Raw genomic sequence first — 23,900 nt, 5'->3', positions numbered from 1 at the left:
TTGGAACTGTTGGTGATGATAGGAGTATTGTGATTGGTGTTGGTGGAGTGAAAGGGGGCAATTGTCATTATTGGATATTGATGCTACTGTGTGAACTAAGATAGTGGTGTATGAAAATCTCCGTTGATTGGATGATTGACAGAATGTCAGTCAGGTGACTGGTTGTGAAATTGTTTACACCGTCACCCAGCTGGTCTGCATTCCATCCTTGTAGTCTGATGACTACTGCTCAGGGGAGTCCTGATCCTGTTGCTTTGCAGCATGGCCAGGGCCCAGGTTGACATTATGGTCTATGTGACTGGTTCCCCATCAACTGTAGTGGGAATGGTACCCTGAAACCTTTTGCTCATTCCACTTCGCCCTCAGAATACATTAAAAATTCCATAGCCTGAGATTGTAGAGCTGGACCTCACTGACCATGACTTCCTCTGCATTCCCTCCTTTCTGGTTCAAGTGATTAACTCCCTCTCATCAGCAGCTCTTCTTAGAGTTGCCTGGACTGCCTGTCCAGGCTTTCCTATTTACACACACTCCAATCCTAACCATTCCTGAAGACCACACATACTGACCTCTTCTTCCAGGAAGCCTTCTCTGAACCTCACTCCACACAATCAACCTTGTGTTATAGTCACAGACACCATTGTCCCTTTCTAATTCCTTTAGCACCCACCACAGCTAAGCACCTTGACAGATGCCCTCAGATACAGACACTGAATGGAATATCTCTGCTGCTTATACGTAGGGCTTCACAAGGACCCCTGGCCTGGGGTTACACAAGACACTGCGCACAGGGGCCTGGGGTAGCTGAGAAGTCACAAGGCAGGCAGGAAAGCAAATAAGAACCTTCCAGGTCTTCAACTGAGTAACTCCAACAAGCTGGAAGCCAGGGACAAGGGTCCTAGAGCCCACCAACTCTGAGTGATTGACTCAGATCCTCCGCCAGCCTCAGGATATCCACTGTCTGGGGCCTCTTTTTGTCTGGCAGTCCCTGCTCCACAAGCCACCCTTGGGCCTTGCAAATCTTCAGTAAAATGTCAGTCAAATAAACGTGTTTTCCAGGAGGAAAAGGGGAAAGGAATCCCCCTTTTTCTCCCTAAGGTGGATTCCTCAGCCAGAGTGATATTTGCCTGGCCCTGCCCTGATCCTGCTGTGGCCATGGTGTCAGACTGCTGGAGGCAAGAAGAGCTGGGAGGCTGAGGAGAAAAAGCTGTCAGGGAACTTTGGGGAGCATCTCAGGGGAGGTCTGTAGGACAGAGCAGCATCCCTGGCCAGCACTTCCAGGTGAGATTGCTAAGGTCTCCAGAGGCAGAGAGAAAAGATATGTCCAGATGGTAGGAGTGGGACAAGGACTCAGGACATCCAACCTGAGAGGCGGCAGCAAGCCCTGAAGGTAGGGCCTCGGCATCAGCCTTTATTTGCCAAGGGCAGTTGTCCTCATGTTCTCGGCCTGTCATCCCCAGCAGTCAGGGACCAGGTGGGTGGGATGGGATGATGTGAGCCTGCTGGAACCTTTCCAGCTGTTGCTGCTCTGGCTAGCCCTTGCTAAATGTTCTGGGTAGCATTAGAACATTGGTGAGGGCTAGGAGCAAGATCCAGCTGGTTGCCTTCCCTGTTTTCCCACCACCAAGACTCTGCCAAGTCTTCTTTCCATCTCCTCTCCCCTGAGCCCCTTTCCCGGTCCTCCAAGTTTACCATGAACTGCCCCCTTAGTCCAGGAGCCCTTCTCTTGCTTCCTTGGCCTGAGCATGAGTAATGCCTGCCTGTGAGAGGGGCTTGCAGAGCATGCTTTCTGATGGAGAGGGAGGATGGTGCTGCCTTCCGTTTGGAGCTGGGTGCAGGAGGAGAGGCAGGGGGCACTGAGGTATCCCCTCATCCAACACTGCCCCATGGGAGGCTAAGGCTGACCATGGGGCCACAACCTGGATTCCCACGATGTTCTCCTCCCAGGGTTCCCTAGCCTGGGTGTGGGGTCCTTGAGGTGGGAAGCCAGTGTGAGCAGAGCTGTTCTGGGCCCCACCTGGAAGGCATGGCCCCTGCCCCTCTGCTGGCAGTTCTTGTCCTCTCTATGCCCTCATAGCCCCTCTCAGGGGGACGCACACAGGCACAGCATGACTGGGGCTTGGTTTGGTTAATTTCAAATCCTCTTTATTTCAGAACAAGCATGCTTATATGTACAGGAGAAAGAACTATGGAGCCAGCACACACGGTACAGGAGGAAGGTGCCCGCCCCGATCTCACCACAGCCAGAAGGGTCTCTGTTTCATCTATTTTGGAACTCTACATCCTCTGTCAAGAGCCCTGGTCCAGGTTGCCCTGGGCTCCAGTGGGCAGCAGAGCAGCCAGCAGGGACAGGGAGCTGGCCTCTTCCCAGGACCCTGATCTACGGGCAGCTTGTTTTGAGACAGCACGAGGCCAGGAATTGAGAGTGTGGGAAAATGAGGAATGGCACATCCATTTTCCTTGATCTGGGGTGTTATGCCAACAAACCCCATCATGTCCTCTCTGGTCTATAGCTAAGGGCCTATGCGGGGGAGCAGAGCTCTGGCTATGTGGGGGTGGTGAGGGCTGCCCTGGGTATGGAGAGTGGGTGCAGAGCTGAGTGGAACTGGGCCCCAGTCATCAACTCTGGGGTGGGTAGAGAGCAGAAGTGCTGTGGTTGGCTACCAGAGGTGCCCCCAGCACGGTTACACATCGTCAAGCATCACCGTGGGGCTCACATGCCAGATCTGTGCAGGGGAGGAGGGGGGTCCAGCCTGTCAGGGGTCAGGACATTCCAGGCAGCCTTTTAGCTTTTAACGTTAAGGATTTGGGCCGAGAGGCCATGGTGCCAGTTGCGCAATTTGGCAAAACGTGGGCTGTTACGTTCCGTTTCAAACCTTTCCCTGTGGCACAGAGAAAGAGAGAGAGAGACAGAGAGACAGAGACAGGGAGGAAGACAGGAAAAGACAGAGAAGAGAGGAAGAAAGAGAGGGGTTAGGGAATGTGTCCACCATTCCCCTGTCTGAAGCTGGGGCAGAGGGATGGGATGAAGGGAGTTGGCTTAGAGAAGCTTTGCCATCTGTGGGGTACTCTCTAGGTGGTCAGGCCTGGGTCCAATGGGGAAATACCAAAATCCTGGTAACAGGATAGAGGGACTGAAGTCCCTCTTTTGAGTTGGGGGGGGGAGGTGTTTAGAAGGGTCCTGGCTACAGGGCAAAGTCGGGGAGGGGGTTTCCCTGGTTCATGTGGTTAGGGCTGGGCAGGGCTGCTTTGGCCGTGAGCTCTTGGGATTAAGCCAAACAGGCAGGTGGGCCTTGGTCTCTTTCCCCTAGCTGGGCACAAAAAGGGGGGCACCTATCCTCTGTGCTGAGGACTGGTGAGCAGACTTGCCATCTCTCTATGCTGCCTGGGCCTTGCCTCACCTTCAGAATCCCTAGAGAGCAGCTGTCCACATCATCTGGTGCCCTTGCCCTCCCAGGCCTGAGAGCAACCCTAGCACGCGAGTGCGCGCACACACACACACACACACACACACACACACACATACTCACAAGGCCACTGTCACAGATACAGAGGATCAGACTTCCTGCTACTTCCTACCAGTGGATCTCTGGGGCTCAACCCACAGTCTGCTCAGCTGAGGTTGCAGTATGGAGCAGGTAAGCGGCAGCCAGAAATGTAGAAGTATAGGACAGAATAATCCAGGGAAACACCAGCATGACAGATGTCAGAATCCTAGACCCTCCTGGCTGGAGAGGTCTCTAACATCCTCCAGACCTGAGTGCAAACTTGTGGTCAAGGGGCCACATCTAGTCATAAACAGTGTTCACCCTGTACAGAAACTCGACTGAAACAAAACAAAACAAAACTATGGCTGGGGGTGTAACTCAGTGGTACCACCTGCTTAGCATGTGCAAGGTTCCGAATTCCATCCCCAGCACTGCAAAACATACATCAATAAAGAAAATTAAAAATTAATTGCTATCCATACCATGGGATGCTACTCAGAAATAAACAGGAACAAATGAACTACAGGTTGAATAACCATTAGCTAAAAGGTTTTGGATCAGAATCGTTTCAGATTTCAGATATATTTTGGATTTTGGAATATTTGCCTAGACACGAGATATCCTGGGGACCCAAGTCTGAACAAAAAAATTCAGTTCTTTCATATATTCCTTCTAACATGGTCTGAAGGTTGAAGGTCGGGTGAGTGCTCTACCACTGAGCTCCATCCCCAACCCTTTTTAAAATTTTATTTTGAGACAGGGTCTCACTAAGTTGCCAACACAGGCCTCCAGCTTGCCTCAATCTCCAGAGTCGTGGAACTGTGTTTTGACTGCAGCCTAAGACCTGAGGTCAGATGGGCCATTTTCCACTTTCGGAATCGTGTTGGTTGCTCAAAACTTTTAGATTTTGGAGCATTTCATATTTTGGATTTTTGAATTAGGGATGCTCAAACCAGTATTACTACACTCAACAGTCTGGATAAATTCCCAGAGAATTATACTGCTTGAAAAATTACCCTAAAATGATCACATCCTGTATGATTTCATTTATATGATGTTCCTGACAATGACAAAATGATGGAATGGAGAATGGATAGCAGATTAGTGATTGTCAGAGGTTAAGAGGAAATGGGCATGGGTGGGCATGGCTCTGCGAAGGAGTGGCCTTATGGTGACATAATGTTTTGTGTCCTGACTGTGGCAATGTCACTGTTATCTTGATGTTTTGGTATAGTTTTGCAAGATGTGATCACTGGAGGAAACAGGATAAAGGGTACCTGGGATGGCTGTGTTATTTGTTAAACCTACATGTGAATCAGCAATTCTCTCAAACTAAGAAGCTTAATTTAAAAAAAAAATGCTTTTCTATCACATAAAGAATGAGGAATGTCAACTTCAGGCACTTAAAGATTAGAAGATGTGGCAGTGTTGGTCTTATATTTCTGCAGAGGAACAGTCATCAGCTACTGGTTCCTGTGTCCCTGCATCCCCATTTTTACGGATGTCCATTTTCCCACGTCTGCTTGATGTGACAAATTTTTGTTGGACCCCTTCAGTCCTGTTTATTGGGTCTTTGTGTAAAACTGCTTGACAAAAGGGGATCACAGCTAACATATTTGAAAACCACTGGTCTAGTCCAATCTTTCCTTATACCAAGAGGAAACTGAGGCCCAGAGATGTCCACCTGAATGCTCTAACATCTTATAGAAAGTCAGAAATAAAACCATGAAATGCTGGATGTCTTCTTCCCTTGCCTCATACTTGCCTCTCTGAGATCAAGGTGAAAAGGTGAATATAGCATGAGCAAAGGCCCTGTGGCAGGGATCATATAGCTCTGTTGACTGTGCTATAAATAATGATCATGCTATCGAAACTACCCAGGACATAGGGGTACAAAATCAGATGCAGCCAGTTGCCTGTAAACTGTCACTTCTAGACGGGTCTGCTGAGACTGGGTGACAGTTTGCCATCAGTGACAAGGTTCAATGACAGGGAGAGGGACAGTCCTGGAGCATCTATGAGTCAAGTAAGCCTGCCTTGCTTGGTGCTGTTTAGAAATTCTCATCTAGCTGAAGAAAGGAGCAAGGAGACAAAGGTACTTGGGAGAGGGGAAAAAGAGAAGAACAAGAGAAAGAAAGAGCCACCAGGACTGCTCAGACTGTAACACTTGGGGGTGTCCTAATCTCTCCAGTTGTGACTTTCAAACTTGTGGGTGGCAGAGTGTTAGAAGCTAAAAATGCACAAAATACAGGAAAGGTTTTCTTCACTTGTTTGTTTGTTTTTACTGCTTCCTTATGAGGGTCCCTTGGATGGAGGGCCCCATGCAGTACTAGCATTATGAGAACCTGCCGCGGCAGCTTGGTGACTGGAGCTGGGACAGAGATGAATGACTGACTGGAAGCAGAGAGGACATCAAAGAACCCAAGGGGGTGCAGGAGGGAGGAGGAAGAGCCAGAAAGCTGACACTCTGCATGAAGGGGGTGAGTGGCATGGGAGGAACCCCAGTGACTGTGGGATGGAGAAGGGGCTTGGAGGGATTTTTATGTTGTTTTAGGGGAACATGTGACGCGACCCTCACCTTCAACTTCTCTAGGAACTTGTCACTAAACTCTTCGTTGTTCTATATTGCTTGGGATATTGGAGAACTCTTGAGTTCTGTACCTGATGAGCATCGAGCCAGACACTGCACTCATAGGCAGTTAAACCACAAGATGTGGGCAAGGGTGCCTGGGTCACACACAGGGTCTCCAGAGTGGTTACAACCATGCAGCAGGATCCAGATGCCTCACAGATTCAAGCTTTGTCTAGGACGGAGCCAGGCTTACTACCACCCCAACTACCATCACAACTACCCATCATGGACCTGACCTTCTGAGTCACAGGGTGTCAGGATGTCTTCCTGAAGTCACAAGGAAATTGTGGTGGTCTCTGAGATTAGGGGCTCCACTTTGGAGATGAAAGTTCTGTTTGTGCTCAGCTACCTCAGATGGAAGCTGTGGAACCACAGGGTCATCTACACCTACTGGAGTAACTTCCATGGGGAAGCACGCAGAAGGCTAAGGTTCAAGCCAGCCTGGGTATTTTCTGAAAGTATAGGGTCTGTGTTGCCTGGGTTGTTCATGGTGCTTCCTCCCTTACCTGTAAAGAAGATAGGGTCCTTGGAGATTAGACTCTAACTTGAGCTGGCCAGCAGGTGGACACTAGAGCCTCAAAGGGAAACTATGTTCCACCAGATACCAGAGATACCACTGGGAGCCAGGACCCAGGTGGAGAGGAGGGGTGGGGCAGGACTGTGGTCTTCTCTAGGACTCTGAGGGTGGGTGGGCCGTGGAGGTGGAGCAGGAACAGCCATGGGAGTGAGGAGAGAGTTTACAGGGTTTGCCTGCCATGCAATTTTACACCAGTGTTCCTACCAGTGGCACCTTTGCGTGTTATAAGACTGCACAGGGGGCCACCATGCACAGGCTTGGCAAACTCAGCTTCTGGAATAAATACTTCACAGCAGCTTGCAGCGAAGCCTCCCTGGGGAAACTTAGCCTTCAGGAGATACCCTTAGCATCTGCTCTGGGAGTAATTTGGGAGGAGAAGGAGAAGTGATGGCTGCCGTCAGCCAATAAGACGGGCCAGCAGGGCCTAGGGATGCAGCTTCCGACTCAGGAGTGGGAATGGCTAAAAGTATGACTGGCACCTTGAGGAGCAAGATCCTTGACCAATCTGTACCCAGGAAAGGGACAAGTGCTCTCTTCTGCTCAGATGATTCCTCGGGCAAGCTGGGTCACCAGCCAAGACCCATGGGCATTGACATAACTTGGGGTTTTAATCACAAACAGCATGGAGCTCCTGTGTCCACTGCACCCCACACCAGCCCCGGTCCATGGGCTGCTTGCCATTCATTAACATGGAAGGCTTTGCCCATGACAATCCTTTAGAAGTTAAAGTCAGGAAAAGGGACAGGAGTGGGAGGCTTGTGCCCCTCCAGTCATGGGAAGGAGGCTTGCTGGTGCCCTAGAGGCTCCACTGCAAGGCCTGAGATCCCAGGCGAGGAGCTGGCTAGCAGAAGCTGCCTGAGGCTGAGGGAAGAATTGGGTTGGAACCTCTTCTTGGTCCCTCTTTCCAGATTTGCCTCTGAGGAAACCCTAGGGTTGGGGGAGATTGGTGGGGAGTGGGGCAGCCTCGGAAAGCTGTAGCAGAGTTCTAAGACCTGCTGCCTTCTGCTAGGGGCCAGGCCCCTGGAGAAAGGACTAGACAAGGTAGAACAAGATACTTCTGAAACAAAGGGAGGCGAAACCCAAGACTGGGCCTGAGATCTACCCTTAATGCTGCCTCAATAATTTTCAATAGACTGCAAATATTTCAGAAGAAAATTGAAAAGACAAAAACTTGCTGAAATCACTCGTCACTAGTACCCTTCCCCTTTATAAAGATGACTGTGAATAAGGCACAAGCTTGACATGATCCACCATGCATGTTGAATGGAAGAGGAACATAAAGTGACCAGAGCGAGGAGGCAGGAGCCAGGATGGCAGGGCTCTGTATGTTGTGGGAGGGAAAATAAAGGCCACCTGCTGACTTCCTGGGGATATTGAAGCTGTTTGCTGTGGGGTGTGTGATGTAAGGACCCCTCTATCAAATCTTGGAGAAAATCTGCATTGCTCCCCAAAGCATTTATGTGGGTGACTTTAAGGAGGAGGGTAGAACAAACACAAGAATAGGGAAATAGCACATAAGGAATAGCGGAACAAAGGAGAAGGGGAGAGTTGGAAGCTCAGCCAAGCTAGCTCTCAATTTTTGAGCTAAATCAAAGATCATCTCACTTCGCACTGTTTAGATGCATTGCAGGCACTAAAGAGTTAACGACTTTCTGGGACTGCATGCCATCCTTAGCATGTCTGACCCAGCCAAAAAGAGGGAGCCACTGCAGTTGGCAAAAACACAGGCGGAACAATAACATCCATATCAAATCTGAGTTGGTCCCAGAGTCCTACTCCCTGCAAGTCCTGTGGTCACTGAGTGTTGCTCAGCAAGTACAGATGTTTGGCTCATGGTGGGAACGTGGCTCTAAGCCCCAGCCCCTCATGGAGAGACCATACAGGATGTGCTGGTCCAAGACAAACTGTCCCAGGAAGAGCATGCAGATCACATATTTGCTGCTGGAAGTGAACATACAATCATATGATCACACTGGGCCCCATGTCTCACCATTGAAGTCCCTCATGGGTTCCAGAGGGTTCCAGGGCAGCATGCCCTCATGCCCAGGGCTATAACACCTACAGGCTGCAGACAGTAGGTGAGTGGCTGTGGCCTCAGACCTGCCACTGATGAGGAGACCAGCCCTGAGACCTCTAGCACTGCACAAACCCCTCCTCATGCTGGGGGATTGTCCTTCCTGGTGCAGCTGCTGTGCTTTGAGAAATTTACAGATCTGGTGCCTCAACGTAGGTATGGACAAGTGAGTCCAAGGATCAGGAGTTCATGCCCAGCACGGCCCTCTGTGTGCCTGCTCCCAGTGCCCAGCCTTCAGACTCAGGGGGACGGGCAGGGCGTTGGCCCACTGCCCTCACGGGGAGAGATGCCCTCATTCTCAACAGCCCGGAGAAGGCCAAAGCAGCCCTGCTTCTGCCCATGGACAGAGCCAGGTGAGCCTAGAGTCCTCACTCCTGCAGCCTGGGCCTGGGGGTATAGAGACTCAGCTCCAGGCATGCACCTCACTGACCTGGGATGGCTGCCCAAGCCATCTGCTGCAGCCCTTTGCAGGCTGGGCTTTCCAAATACATGAACTTGAGAGGTTCCTTCCATGAGTCATGTGGCCTGGGGACTGCTTGGGGAGGGATGGGGTTAGAGGACAAGGCCACAGAGCCTGAGTCCAGGCACCTACCTTGACCTTCGCAGAGCTTCTTCATCAGGGTCTTGCACTGTGGGTAGAAAGGAGCTGGTCAGGGGACTCACAGGGAACAGGAGGAAAAGCCAATGGAGTTCTGAGTCCCCAGAATTCTGCCAGACCCTGAACACTTCCTGCCTCCAGCTTGTCAGCAGTAGAAAGGAGAGTGTGTAGCAGGCCAGGGAGTTGAGAGGACATGATGCAGTTGGGAGGGAGCAATAGAGTCTGGCCTCCAGGGTTCTCTTATCCCAGTCCTGGGCAATCAAGTCCCCTGAAAGCTGAATGACAAGTTTGCTGCCCACGGTTGGAGTTAGGGATTGGAACAAAAAGTGGCCATCATTGGACAGCCCACCAGAGGGGCCCAGAAGGAGTTCCACCAGCTGCCAATGGTCCATCAGTGTCAGCTATCTTCAAGGGCAGGTGGCCTGACTCCTTGGCTTCTGTGGACCTTGAGATTGTGGAGCAGGACACAGCAGCCTTGTGGCCCCTCAGCATCATCCTTCTTTGCCCACCCCTGCCATCCCTCACTCACTGTATTCCGTCCCTGTCATCTGGGCCAGGATGCGGAAGGAGCGAGACTGCAGGTTGGAGGAACGGCGGGCCCACTCGTCGGCCTCATCTTCTGGCTTGTTCTGGTTCTTAATCACAGCCTGGTACACCGGAGAGGCACTGTCCACAGCAAGGTCTTTCACAGGCAGACTCCTACAGTGCAGAGAGAAGTGTGGGGGGGCTGGGCGAGCACCGGGGCCCCCACAACCTGGTGCCCCCCCCCCCGTGTCCTCTCCCTCCCTCCTTGGTGCCCACTGGTAGCCACCACACCTTTACCCACTGCTGTCTGAGAACCTGAGACATGGATGTGGCCTGGTCCTCGGTGCTCATGCAGGTCCCAGTGAGGCAGTGACTTCTCTTGCCCATGGGCGGGGGGATGTCAGGAGGCTCATACCCCACCTGTCTGCCCCTCCCAAGAGGCAGAAGATGCCCCCCACCCCCATGACGGGATCCTTTTTGAGGAAGGAAAAGCAGAAGAGATCTTCTTGAAGTAATTTTGACCTCCCTGAGAAGGCCCGGAGTTTGGGGCAGGGCTAGGACAGACCTTTTGGGGCATTAGAAGTTTCTTCAGGGTCCATCCTCCACCCTTTTCACACCTTTAGATACAATGGGGATCTGCCAAGTGCTGGGCTGCCCTGGAAGATGACTAGGAGGCCTAGTTGGAAGGTAGAGAAACACCAAGCAGCAAGGCCTGCATAGTCCTAAAGGACAGCAGGGTTTATGGCTGGGGACCCCAGGAAGATGGGGAGTAGAGCTGCAGGAAGGCTCATGGGCCCTCTTCCCCAGGGCAGCCCAGCCTTTCCAGAGGGAACTGGTGACCCTCCCTTACACTCCCGGGATCTCGCCTAGAGTAGGTGCTCAAAACTCAGGTGAGTAAACACATCCTAGATTAGACTCAGAAAGGATCCCAGAGCCTCTCACGTCCAGAATGTCTTGGCCTGTATCCCACCATAGGGCAGGTAATGATGCAAAGCTTTGTAGTGCCCACTGCCCACAGTCAGGGGCCCAAAGGATTCATGCTGCCCAGTCCATCTTCTCAGAGGTCAAGGAGCACCTGACAGTCCTTTCTTCTTATAGAGGCCAAAACTGAGGTCCAGAGAGGTCAGACTACTAGCTCCAGATCGTAGCAGGTAGGGGCCCCATTGAACTAGAACTTTAGCCTCCCAGCTCCCAGCCCAGTGTCCTTTCTAGCAGGCCCTCCATAGTCACCAAAGCTCAGGAAGACCACATCTGTCCAGCAGGGCCTACACAGACCAATGCTTTTACCAAAAGGGGACACACCAGGCCAGACTCACCCTATCCAGCTCCCTCCTCCTGCCTCCGCCTGCCCTACAGGGGGCCAGCTGTCTGGGAGAGGATCTCCTTAGTGCTTATGATTTCTACCCTCCCTGCAAGGAGCTGAGTGGAGAATTGGCCCACTCTCTCAGGGCTGATCTCTTGAGTCTTGCTCAGGGTGGGCTAGCAGAGATGAAAAAAGGTGATCAAGAGTAGGTGCAGCTGTCATTCATTCCCTGAAGACTCTGCCCTGGCCTGCGGAGTTACGAGTGCTGTCATCCTAAGGTTGAGATTGGATGGGAAGGAAATTTCTCAAAGATCCAGCCAGGGAGGAGCCTGTGGCTACCTAAGAAGAAGAAGAGTGTGCAGGATCTCATCCATGCCGGGGGAAGCCATTTCCACCCAGCATAGGAGGGATCCCAAGAGTTCCTGAGGTCTTTGAGTGAGATGAATAACAGGAAGGCACAACCAGGTCCCTTGGTAGAAGGTATTTGCTGTTGTGTCCCTGTAATGTGTCCAGGAGGAGATCCCCTGTGCCCTCCCTGGCTCCAGGGTCTTAAGAATGCTGCTGGGAACGAGTCCCTTGGATCTCTACCTTGCTGGCTTCCTTTCCCACCAAACTATGCAAAGACTCAGGATTCTTCTTGTCCCCACTGTAACAGAGATTAGGAGTCTAATGTGCTTTTCAGAACACTGAGGCTCAGGAAAAACACACAGAGGGAGGATGGAACAAGGCCCTGCAGTCCAGAGATCCTGAGTCACTCCCAACTTGTGCTTCTTGCCACAGAAAAGATTCCAGTCACCACAAGGTCAAAGTCACCTTTGGCATTTACTCCACTGTGCACTGCTTCCAAATCTGACTCAGTTTTCACCTCTCTCCTGGCATCCCTGTCGCTAATAGATCTATCTCTCATTAGGGTTCTGGGGAGTGGTCTTCAAGAGGCTTCTTTGCCATTTTCTGTCCCTGAATAATGGTCCAGTATGGATTCAGACCTCCGGGAACACGTGGTCACAAGTGCATACAGAAAAGGCTGGGGAAAGCTTCTTCAAAGCATGACCAGGAAAACAAAGGGATGCAGCCACAGGCTGGGGGGTGGGCACAGCATGAGTGTCATTATTTTGGATTTCAGTAACCACTTTGATGTTATTTGGGGCAAACCCCCCAAAACAAATATTTGCTGGTATAGGCTGCAGGGGATGTTGTTTGGCTGCGAGGTGGGTGTGAGGAAGAACGTGGACAGAACATATGGACTGACCACTGGTCCTCAGACGCATCCCACCAAACCCACACACCATCCCGCAACCAGACAGACAGGACGATGGGACAAACACTGCGGGATCTACTTACGCCAGCGGCGACGCCCTGCCAAGCAGAGGGAAACCCAGCCGTGAGTGTGCGTCCATCATGGGATGGCAGAGGGGCAGCGCACACAGAGAGCGGGGTTAGGATCAGAAATGAGTTAGGGGAGTGGGATGGGTAAAGGAGGGAGAAAGAGAGAAAAATAAAATGGTCAGTGAGGAAGGAACCATGGAAATTAACAGCAAAAATGGGAGTACGCTCTGGCCAGGGGGTTATCCACTGGTATCACAACAGCCTTAACCCAGTGTGGCTGAGTTAAAAGAAAGGGGAGAGGATGATCCTTTCCCAGCACGCAAGGAAAAGGAGAGGGAGGGGAGCAAAGGGGACAGGAGATGGAGTAGATCCTTAGAGAAGCCTAGATTAATCAACAGTGCATTGTATTCCAAAAAACATGGATACCCTCATTGTGAAACCAAAAGATAGCATTCTTCCCAAGGTGCAGAAAATATAAAGTTAGTGAAGAGCATTTCTTTCACTATTTTCCATCAAACTTGTCTTTGGTGACTGAAACCACTTTAAAAGAGCACACCATGTGGCAAACAAATGTTAACAGGAAATCCCTGGTGGCTCTTGGACTTATTCAGGCAGCCTGGTTTTTCTGGGTATGCATGAGCTAATGGTTGTGTTTTTAAACTTGCAGGCTCATATTTTCTGCTTTGAATGATGGATTAAAATAAATCAACACCAGTTCTGCAGAGTCAGCTCTGAGTCTAGTGGGTTTGAGATCTGTGGCTGCAGAGCAGGCAACATCCGCCCTCTGGTGGTGGAAAGTAACTACTGCGTTTGCAAGAGAGCACCAGGCTACCCAAGAAGCAAGAACCAGACCTTATTATTCAGAATTCCCCACACCTTATCATTCATCCCCTGGTGTCCTGATCTACCCCTTATAAACTACATGCACAACAAGGACTGGGCTCTGGAAAGGCCTAGCCCCGTAAGAGCTCTCTGGAAATTTTTAACCTCTCTTATAGCATCTGGGTTCCTTTCTTTGGAAGAATGTTTAACAATCATCTCAAGACTTTTTGCCTTTAATTGCTCAGGACCCCTGATCTAGGGATAAAATGTTACCTAAAGACATAATCAGCCAGTGCTCTAAGTCAACACTTTGGCATTCCCAAGTAGATAATAATAAGGAAGTGTGTGGGTTTGTGTGTAAGAAACAAATGAGAGACAGAAACAGGGGGAAAGAGGCAGAAAGAAAGAGACACACTGGCAGATGAAAAGATATAGCAGAGGAGGATAAGAAGAAAGATACTCAGATACTCAGGGACAGAAAATGAAAGAGAGAGAAAGGGGGGGGAGGAGAGAGAGCGCGAGAGAGACTTTATTAATGTTTGCACTGTGAGCAGTTTTATACACAAAAGTGTTTCAGCCAGCTCTCTCCCTAGTCCATCTTCAAGTTCCCTAATCACAGCTAAGAGGAAGAATGTCTTAAATTCTACTGCCCCAAGTCAAAGAGGAGAAAGGTGACCATCAGTGGGATCTACTATCAACAACACCTTGAATGGTTGCTTGGAAGCCACTTCCCAATAAGAAGCCCATCCTGTATTTGAATTGACTCTCATGACTGGAAGAATAAAGCAACCTCACCCTCTTCCCCAAGAATGGTTTAGTCCTGGGAGGCCTGGGGGTCTTGAGTGCTGCTTTGAGAAATTTGTAGAAGTCTAAACCAACCTCCTCATGGAGCCTGGAAAATGCAAAGGAATCACCACATCCTGCATTTCTCCACCCTTCTCCTAAAGTTGACCAGGAGAGAGAGGTTCTGAAAAGAGACCATAACCATGTTCTGGAAGGACCTGGCAAAGGCTTCCTTTCAAGGGCCTGTGCCCCAGAAGAACCAAGGTGATGTGTGAAAGCTGGTCCTGATGGTGCCTGATGGCTTCTGCAGGCAAACAGAGTGGGGAAGGCTCTTACCCACTGAAGTCACTGCCCTGGGCTTGAGCCTGCCCAGCAATGGCGTCCATGATGGCATCCTGGGAGTACATGCTGATGGGCGTGTTGTACTGTGCATGGATGATGGTGGCCTTGCCGCCCAGCCCCTTCACCTCAATGGGCTTGTGAGTGGACAGGGCTGAGTCCTTCAGAGCACTGGGGTTGAAGCGTTCCTGGTAGTCGGCGCTGGGGGAGAGGCACGTGAGGAACAGGGTGGGAGTGCAGGAAGGAAGGGGAAGGAGAAAAAGGCAACAGGTGGAGGTTACACTGGAAGTCAAGGCCAGGCCTGGTGGTGGTGAGTGTTGAGAGAGATCTCCCAAGGCCCAGGCCTGACCCCAAGCAGGCTACCTGAGACCCCCCACTGTGGGCTGGCAGAGTCTGGTCAGGAAAATCCTCAGCACCTCCCAAAACCTTGTGCAGAAGGTTTTTCTTGTCCATCTCAGCTCCCCCAGATCTCTAGCAGGCTGTGGCTCAGTCTGAACTACGCCCCAGAGTCAGCAGGGGGATCTAGGCATGGAGAGATCTCCCACCACACACAGCCAGAGAAGCAAAGATTAAAAAAAAAAAGGTTTAGAGGAATTGGGTTCAGAAGAGGGGGCAGGAGCTAGGTCACATGAGAGAGGCAGCAGTAGAGCAAGCTGAGTCCAGAGCGTCCCAAAGGCAAAAAGCAGTCACACCGGGTCCCCACAGGGAATCTGAGCAAAGTTTCGCCTAGAAGGGATTCCTTCTGTTGGCAACCCTTCTGTGGCCTGAGACTGTGTTCTTCCAGATGCTTCCATCCATTTGTGTCTGCCTTGGAGCAGGGCTCAGGCTGCTGAGGACCCTCCAGTCCGGGTCTCTGTGTGGCTCATCAACTTCTACCTATCTGGGGTTCTTCCCTCCAGCAGATAGGCGCCTCCACCAGTCCATCCACAGGCAAAGACAAGATCAGATGTAGTCCTTTTCAGGAGTCCCACCAGAACAGAGATCTTCAGGCTCACACAGACCCTGGAGACAGTGCAACATCCTACCCACCCACCTACCAGAGCCAGCTTGCAGGGCTTAAGCAGTTGGAGCAGGAAATTGGGAACGGAATTGGAACCATCAGATGGAGAGCCCCTCCCCCTTGCAACGCCTTCACTCCATACTCCAGCTTCACACCCATGCAGGCTTTTGTGCCACCCAGGGCACAAAAGCACCCCTACTCACACATGCACACGCGTACGCATGCGGATAGGCACACGCTATCCACACCCGACAGACACGCAGACCCATGCTGAGATGGCACACAAGTGCACACACATGCTTTCCTTGGTACTAACTTTGCTGGAGAGTTGGCTACCACCTGGGGAGGAGAGAAAGGGCAAAGAAGACAGCGCAATCAGAATAAGGCTCCTGCAGGGGGAGCTAGAACACTAGGACCATCTGAGAATTGGCCGTGGTGGATGGCCCAAACCGCACTGTGTGAAGAGAGTAAGGAATGAAAAGGAGAAAGCACTCAGAATCAGGGACCACGGCCTCCAGGACCCTCGGTTTGGATTGGAGATGTCAACACGGCAGTGTTCCCTCCACAGTGGGTTCCCAGTGCCCTCAGCTTTGCCAGGAGAAGAGTTTTCTTGTCCATATCATGGGCACGCATAGCATGTACATGAATCCCCCACACACAGCCTGGTTGTAGGTCCCTAAGAGTAAGCTGGGGATAGAGGAAGGACCAATATGGTTGCATGAAGAAGAGCCAAATCCCCACCCACCTTCTGGCTAGACAGTGTCTCTGGACTTAGCCCTGTTTCCTGGGGGCAACTCACGGGTTCCACTCTGAGCAGGAATTGCATTGGAGGCTTTGTGTAGGGTTGAGGGGGATACATATGGCCCTTGGAACATTTTCTTCTTCCCAGAGGAGGGACATGTCACAGCAATGAGGCAGGAGAGAGGGGGCCCAGGAGGAGTGTGAGTCCAAAGCTTGCTGCAGAAAAGGCCCCAGCTGGGGTAGCCCGGCTTGGACACCACAGAGGGACCCTGCTCTCACTCTGATCAGAGAACCAGCTTCCTAAAGCCTGATCTTTTTGGAGGAGCACTGTCTATATCATGATTCTTTACATACAAATTTCCTGAAGTGGCAGTCCTGTGGCCAGTAGCCCTGTCTGAAACCTGATATAAAGAGTGGAGGGCAGTGGACTCTGTCTCCAAATGCTACCACCTGCCTGATCTGTCCACTGTTGAACTCTGACTGGAGATAATTTGGCTCCAGCTGGCCTGGCCCTGGTCACCTTACAGCCAGGACCCCGCCCCAGGGAACTTCGTGGTGGCTCTGTTCAGCTCCAGACCCACCCTGTCTCAGAGCTGATAAAATTCCCTCCGTCCTCCCAGGTTCAAAATAACCACAAGTAGATCTATATTAGGAAAGGGCCAGCATGGAACTTCCATTCCTTCTCCATGTTTGGCCAGTGCTGACAGCTGCAGGGTCAGCCCTTGCCCTAACCAGCCCAGTGTCCCTTGCAGAGGGCAGTGTTGGCCTGGCGGGATGTCAATCAGCACCTACTATGACATTGATTCCTCCCCCTCCTGAGGGCCCCAGACTGGGATGCCTACAGTAGACATGGTGAGGAGCCAGTGCCCAGGTCTTGGGATGGATGAGCCAAGATGCAACACCTGCCTAAGGTGTGTGGCACTGAGTGGCTTGAGGAACACTGCCCCTCAGTGTCAGCCCCAGACAAGATGAGAGGCAGGTCGCAGGGATGCTCAGGTCTGTCTATCCTTGTGTTGCATCCATTCCTCTTACCCCTCCAAAGAGATACAAGCTGCCCAGAGGAGAGAGTCAGGTGAGGGGCTTCCTTTTGGAGCCAGACAGATCAGAGATTGAATCCTGACCTACCTCTTGGCACTGTGACTCCAGGCAAGTTACCCATGCCTCTCGGCCTCTGTTTTCTCATTCATAAGATGGAGATGTTGGTGCCCATTGCACAGAGGGGCTATTCCAAGTGAACAGGATCCTGTCTAAAACCCTTAGCCCGGCTAAGTGTGCAATGGAGGGACACTGAGATGAGCATTAACTAACCCTTTTGCTTGCAAGCAGGTAGGCACTCATCAAAGGTGGTGGCCTCGGCCTGGCAGAGGCTGCAGCCCTTCCTGCTCTCATTCCTGAAACAGCAGCATTAGTTTTTACTCTAAATGAAGCACCAACCTCCCTCTCTCCCCTGACTCATCTTCCCTTGGAGAAACATGTTGAATCCTGCCTCTCTGGTTATCAAGTAATAATTTATACTTTTGCCAGTTTCTGGGCAGCCCTTGTCCAACAGGATGGCACCTGGGGAGTCAAAAGTAGTAGGGGTTGGATCTGGCCTCCAACTTTCAGGGCAGTAGATAACCTATCTCAAAGCAGGATGGAGTCAGGCAGATCCAGTTGCCAGTCTGTGTGCCTCTTACTAGCTGTGTGATCTTGGGCAAACTATTCACTCTCTCTGAGCCTCTGTTTTCATAGCTGTAAGATGAGGGGAAACAATGTCCACCTCTGAAGTTACTGAGAGATTAAGCCAGCCTCCAGCCCAGAGTCAGAGCTCAGTCAAGGGGAGACATTATCACCACAGCAGGTGAACTTCCCAGGCATTCCAGTCTACCAGAGTCCAACCTTCCTACCTGGGACAAGTCCCAGAAAGGATCAGGAAGACCTACCAGTCCATCAAAGGCAGGACAAGGTGACCATCTCTGTTCTGCCATTTCCAGAGTTTTCTGGCAAAAGCCCCTTTTACTAGGGAAGCCACTGGGGGTGGGGGAGAGGCCCCAGTGCACGTGGCTCTGCCACTTTGACTTAGGGAAGCCATGGCATGCCAGAAGCCAGATTCGCTCAGGGTCTAGAAAGAGCTGGGAAGCTGGGAGGTCCAGGGGAACACTGAGCTGATGGCGCCCAGCAAGGGCAACATGAAGGGCAAAGCTGGGGTTAGACTGACCAGGTCCCTGTTTTAACTCTTCTGGGTAGCAACCATGTAACTCCAGGCAATGGGCACCGTGTGCTAAGTGTGTAACAGGACAGAACTCAGTGCTTTACACTTGTCCCCTTTGCCTTCCCCAAAACCCCAAGACGTGGATGGTGATTCCTCCCACGGAACCCCTACAGACTACCTTGCCTTCACAGCCTGCCCTACCTGTTGCATCCACAGATAACCACAGGGATTGCATAGGGTGGAGGTGGAAGCTACAGTGAAACAACAGTGTGAGGGACCTGGATGCTGGGACATGCTGCAAGGGCTCCCTTCCTTCAGCCCCCTTCACAGAGACCCAGCTCCACGTGCCTCTAACTCCTGTGCTCAGAAGTCTCACCAGCTAGACCAAGGGGGCCAGCCCCTTTCTCCTTGGGATTGGGCTTCTTTGCTGCGTGCTCTGATGGGGGTCCCTGCAATCCCCCTTTACACCATTGCCCAGTCCCTCCACAGTCAGCTCCTGTGCTCGCTCCCCCAGGCAGCCTTCCCAGAAGACTCCCAGCCCTAGAGAACTGGCCCTCCCCGCTCCAACTCTTCCTTGTTCCTGCCTCAGGGTTCCTGGAGTGTGTGTGGCTCCTGAAGGCAGCAGGCTGTCCAGTCCTGTGAGGGAGGGGTGTGTCCTGCTGTGAAAATTGGGAAGTTGAAGTCTCATGTATGCAGGCCTGACTTGGTCACTTAGTAGCAAGACAACTGAACCTCAACTTAACCTTCTCTGAGCCTCAGTTTCTTCTGAAAAAAGCTGACCTGTCTCTCCAGGGTAGCTGTATAAAGAATGGATGTACCCAGCTCACAGCAGACATCAATAGGGTCTTTGCTTGCATTGCTCTCCTGTGCTGCCTCATGGGCTTAGGGTGGCTGGATTGAACCAACCACCTGGTCAGGCCTCTGCTGAGCACCGAGGACCCAGGTGACCCAAGGTGGCCCCAGACCACCAGTGGAGAGCTGTGTGTTCATTACCTACCCTCCTAGGAGTCCAGCACCTGAGGCCTTCCCTCGGAGGCTCATCTGATACATCTGAGCCATCTCCCTCAGGGTCTCTGCTGAGTACAGGCCAATGGGGTTGTTATACTGCCTTGGCTGGCTCGGGCCTGGCAGGACTTTCAGGCTGAGTGGGTCCTGGGTCCCCTCGGGGATGGCCTTGGCCCCTGGGCTGTCCCGTGGAGGGCCGAGGTCCGAGGCCTCCGTGTGAGAAGAGCAGATGGAGGTCTGAGAGAAGGAGGAGCTAAAAGTGCCCCTGAGCTCCAGGGTGCCTGGGGTGCCCAAGTTGGCCCTCGCCTCGGGGTTGGGGCTTGGTACTGCCAGGCTGCCGTTCGTGTCCAGAGCAGGGTCCTGACACAGGGCAGCACCATGCAGGGGAGAGAGAAGAGAGTGGTTAGAGGCCACGCATGTGCAGTGCTTCTGCATAGACTTGAAATGTATGGGTTAGTGCGAGCACCCTGCTGCCTGCCACCTGCCACCTGCAGCTTGCTGCCTGGAGCACCCGGATGGGGCACTGGCATAGAAGGGTTTTGTCTAGAGGAGTAGGGGAGGCCCACAACTCCTGGCCTAGACTGGCACCCACCTGGACAGAATGCAAAGCCCTGTGCAGAAAGCCAAGCCTGTCCCTAGGGCCCAAGGAAGTGGTATGGGGCCCAGAGGAGGGATCCCCTCCATCCCATGTCTGTTCCCTCTTCTCCTGAGATGGGAATTGTGGGCATAGCCCAGCCTCCTGGTATACTTACCTCACACTGAGAACTACCCTGTCCCCCTCATGACTAGGAAGAAGGGATCCTCAGGGCAGGCCAGGTGGGGGTACCAAAAGGGCAGCTAAGGAAGTAAATGGGCTATTTGCTCTTTTAAGTCCACCTCTGCAACTTCTCCCAAACAGCTCTTTCCCACTTGCCCAGTCTGTGATCCTTCTCAACCCCTGTATGCCTCTTTTCCTCTGTCTTTCCTGCCCACTTCTACCACTGCCCAGTCTGCTCCAGTGGAGCAAGACGCAGGAACTGTGGGGTGGGTCTCCCTAGCTTTCGGTCAGGCCCCTTGGACCCACAGGGCTGAACTGCTTAGAGGGAGTTTTGGAAAGGGCCTGAGCATAGTGGTAAGGTCTGGGGTCAGGGTTCTTCCATCCCCCATCACCTGATATGCCTGCCTCTAAGGCCACAACCAATTTTTCCAACAGGCAGGTAGGCAAGTAAGAACTGGAGGAAGAGAGCTGTGTGGAGAAGAAGCCCTAAGAGCCAGTAGGCTCCTTTATGCCTGGGAGTGCCTCCTGGGCTGATTGACATGGTTACCCTAGCCTTAGTGTTCTTGACTGTCTTGTTCCTGCCTGGCCAGGAGGACCACCTCTCTTCTAGAACACTGTTGCCCAAGCTAGATTCCTATCAGCACAGTCATGGGACCTGGGATGGTGGCTAGCCCCCAGGTGGTACCCCATATCTCAGTTCTTCATGGGGGGCTTGAATGCCTCTCTTAAGAGTCAGCAATAGCAGGGCAGGGGCAGGCAGGAACCAGAGTTGAAAGTGGACCTCACTGTGACCAGCACCTACCTTCTGGTGAGGGATAACTGGCAGAGGGGACTGGATGGGTGGTGCTGTTGTGGAGACAGCAACAGGACGCTTTGACCTGGAGAAAACAGAAATGGGACCAAGTGAGGACAGTTGCCCCTGGGGTCAAAAGCTCCTGCCTGGGCAGGGCTGCAAGGAACACCGAGAAAGAGCTAGACAGCCAGGTTAGAGGGCCTGAGGTTCACTGTCCACCCATGGCTGGGTCTTCCCAGGAAGGTTCTGGACCTGATCAGAATACAGAAGTTGTGGACCTTGGGCACTTTGATCAGCACCATGGGCCTCTGCTATGTCCTTGGGAGGCTGCCTGGACAAAGAAGCAGGGAAGATCCTGGCTTCTAGGTTCCATATTGGCAGCACTGTTGCCACAATCTCTGAGCCTCATGTTTAAAGTGAGGCAGTAACATCTTGACAGTTACTTGGACCTAGTCCTTCCTGCACAGTTTCATGACACAGGGCTGGGACCATGCAATTGTTAGGGACAACCCCTCTTTTGCCCTTACCCCATTCCCACACCCAAACGTCTGCCCATGCTCTGAAGAGACTCCACTTACTTCTGCAGGGTGAGGCTCAGATTGTAAGTGGCAGACTTGATCTTGTTCTGGGCCTCTAGGTGGGTCATAGTGTCTGTGTTGACGCCGTCAATGGCCACCACAAGGTCACCCTGGCTGAGTTGGGACTGGGCCGCCTTGCTACCTGGTGTGATCTGATTGGACAGCAGAAGAGGGATGAGCATAAGGAGGCTGGTCCTAAGGATGGGCCAGTCCTTAAGGAAGAGTCATATGGACCATCCAGTAGAGACCCATCACGTTGTCTTTCATTCACTATGTTCATACCAACTGATCACCAAGCCTAGTTCCTCTTCCTGGCACATGGCTACCATATTTCCTAGTGCTTTTTATCTAATTATAGCAGTGAAACTAACTCCGGTCAGTGGAATGAGGGTGTAAGTAATACATGCCACTTCCAGATCTGCCCTTCCAGATCTTGTGATCCTGCACACAGTTGGCTAAGTGCAAAGGATGGAGAGGAGCACAACCAGTCTGTTAACTGGAAGGGCCCTGGATCCTGGAGCCCCTGGCTGGAGGAGAGATGATTAAGGAGCACCCCATCACACATTGTGTGAATGCAGAAAAAACTTTCACTGTGCGTAGCTATTGAGATTTGGGGGTCATTTGTTACACTAGTTAGCCTACTATTACCCGTACACCATGAAAACCCAGCACTTTCCAGGTCCCAGGTGGGAAGGGAGACCCAGGAGTTGAGACTCAGCACTCCCCATCCCAGAGACGCTGCCAGGTCAGTGGGCAGGATAAATGTACCTACTGAAAAGTATCCTAATGCCAGGGGCTTTATGCTACCTTGGCAGGTGTGTAGAGGGCTGAGGAAGCCATTTGTCCTGCCTAGGTGAGCAAGGTCACCTGGGAAATGGGGCAGAGTCTAGAGGTCCCATCTCTAGTGTAACCACAGAGAATGCTATTGATACCCTACCCCAGGAACACCCCATGGGATGTCAGGAAGGCCAAGCCCCGTGGGACATTACTTGGTATGCCAGGGTGGCTCAGAATGTGCTCTCAAAGACATAATACCCAATGCTAAATTTTGCATGCCATGAAGGCCTCACCCACAGTGATACCTGGTGACATCACTTAAAATGGCATGATGAACTGTCCTTAGTGACAACCCCATCCCAAAGATAATTTATGGGAAGTCATGGAGACTTTAGCTCCACCTACTGAGATATCCCATGGAATGCCCAGAGCCTGCTGATATCACATAGAATGATTTTAGCACTTGACCCCATGACATCATGCTAGAGGCCCCTACTTATGACATCTGTGGAATACCAGGTAGACCCTATCTCCAGTGACATCACAGGAAATAGGAGGCTCTGCCTGCCCACCCCCACTCTGGCGATGGCTAAAGGGTGTCCCTTGGCTTTGCCTCCTGTACACACCCACCAGCTAGTACTCTTGGCTTCTCTGGGCACATCCCAGTCACCTTCTTGGCTATAATTCAAGGACAAGGCCAGCTCCTAATGCTGGCAAAATCAGATTCTGGCCAAGGACTGTGGATCATCCTAGAAGGAGCCTAGAGAGGACCTGGGGACAGTTCTGTGTCCCATGTGCCAAGCCTGGATGGGCCTCCAGCTAGGTCCTGGTCTTACAGACATGATGGAGGCCTCTTGCCAGGCCTCTCACAGGGAATCTCATTCAAATTATAGTGCCCTGCAGTCAGCCATCTCTCGGCCACTCCCAGATGGGCTCTACAGGGTGCACCCAGAAACAGAATGACTTTTGTGTAACCACATCATTGATCCCAGAAACACTGACTACAGGATGCAAGTGACGACAGCAAAAACAGTAAGACACTCCTTGGCCAACCGCAGTTGACCCGCCCTTGCAGCCCTGTGTGTCTTCTTAAATACTGGTCATATTATATGCAGAATACTCCTCCTTCAACCCTTGAATCTGCAAGTGAAGAAAGGACAATAGAGAAACAAATCCCTAGATTGCCAGAAAGCCATGTCTGGTTTGCAAAGCCCAGCTCACTCTACAGACTATAGAGCCCTATAGATGCCCTATAGAACTACTTGGGTTTTTTCCAAATACACTCTTCTCCCTGAATTTGTTGCCACAGGGAGCCCCTTCTAATGACAGGAGTGGGTTGCTGCCTTGAGAGCAGCAGTTAAACAAACCGTAAAAACAGCAGTAATGAATGAAAACAAAATATTTTCCTAGACTTATGAGGATAAGCAGAACTGTTTCATCTTGCCAGGCTGAAAATCCACTTGCCCTTCTGGCTTCCTGTGCAGGGCTATGCTAGACCCAACAATTTGTTATAGACCTTTTCCAACATGGAAAAAGTTGAAAAAATTCTGAGCACCCGAATACCCACCACCATGGTTCTGGGATAATATTT

General features: G+C 51.7%; 1 protein-coding gene across 6 annotated transcripts in view; it reads right to left on the bottom strand.

Moving 5' to 3' along the window:
• The window catches only part of Ldb3 (LIM domain binding 3), a 61,632-nt gene that overhangs the window by 30,745 nt on the left and 6,987 nt on the right, over positions 1–23,900 (bottom strand). For 2 of the 6 annotated variants that reach the window (XM_047552031.1, XM_047552033.1), the window contains exons 3-8: positions 21,533–21,684; positions 20,964–21,039; positions 15,784–15,806; positions 14,465–14,668; positions 9,899–10,068; positions 9,364–9,400 (exon numbers count right to left, since the gene is read on the bottom strand). In XM_047552031.1, the coding sequence (XP_047407987.1) occupies positions 9,364–9,400; positions 9,899–10,068; positions 14,465–14,668; positions 15,784–15,806; positions 20,964–21,039; positions 21,533–21,684 (662 nt within the window). Of the gene's footprint in view, positions 1–2,124; positions 2,883–9,363; positions 9,401–9,898; positions 10,069–14,464; positions 14,669–15,783; positions 15,807–19,396; positions 19,765–20,963; positions 21,040–21,532; positions 21,685–23,900 lie in introns of those variants that run through there. The other 4 variants (XM_047552030.1, XM_047552032.1, XM_047552035.1 and 1 more) reach the window with 3 other exon arrangements.

This window comes from Sciurus carolinensis, chromosome 5 (assembly GCF_902686445.1).
Source record: "Sciurus carolinensis chromosome 5, mSciCar1.2, whole genome shotgun sequence".
NCBI classification, from domain to species: domain Eukaryota; kingdom Metazoa; phylum Chordata; class Mammalia; order Rodentia; family Sciuridae; genus Sciurus; species Sciurus carolinensis.
The sequence above is the reverse complement of the archived record's forward strand: the minus strand, read 5'-3'. Positions and strand labels throughout refer to the sequence as shown.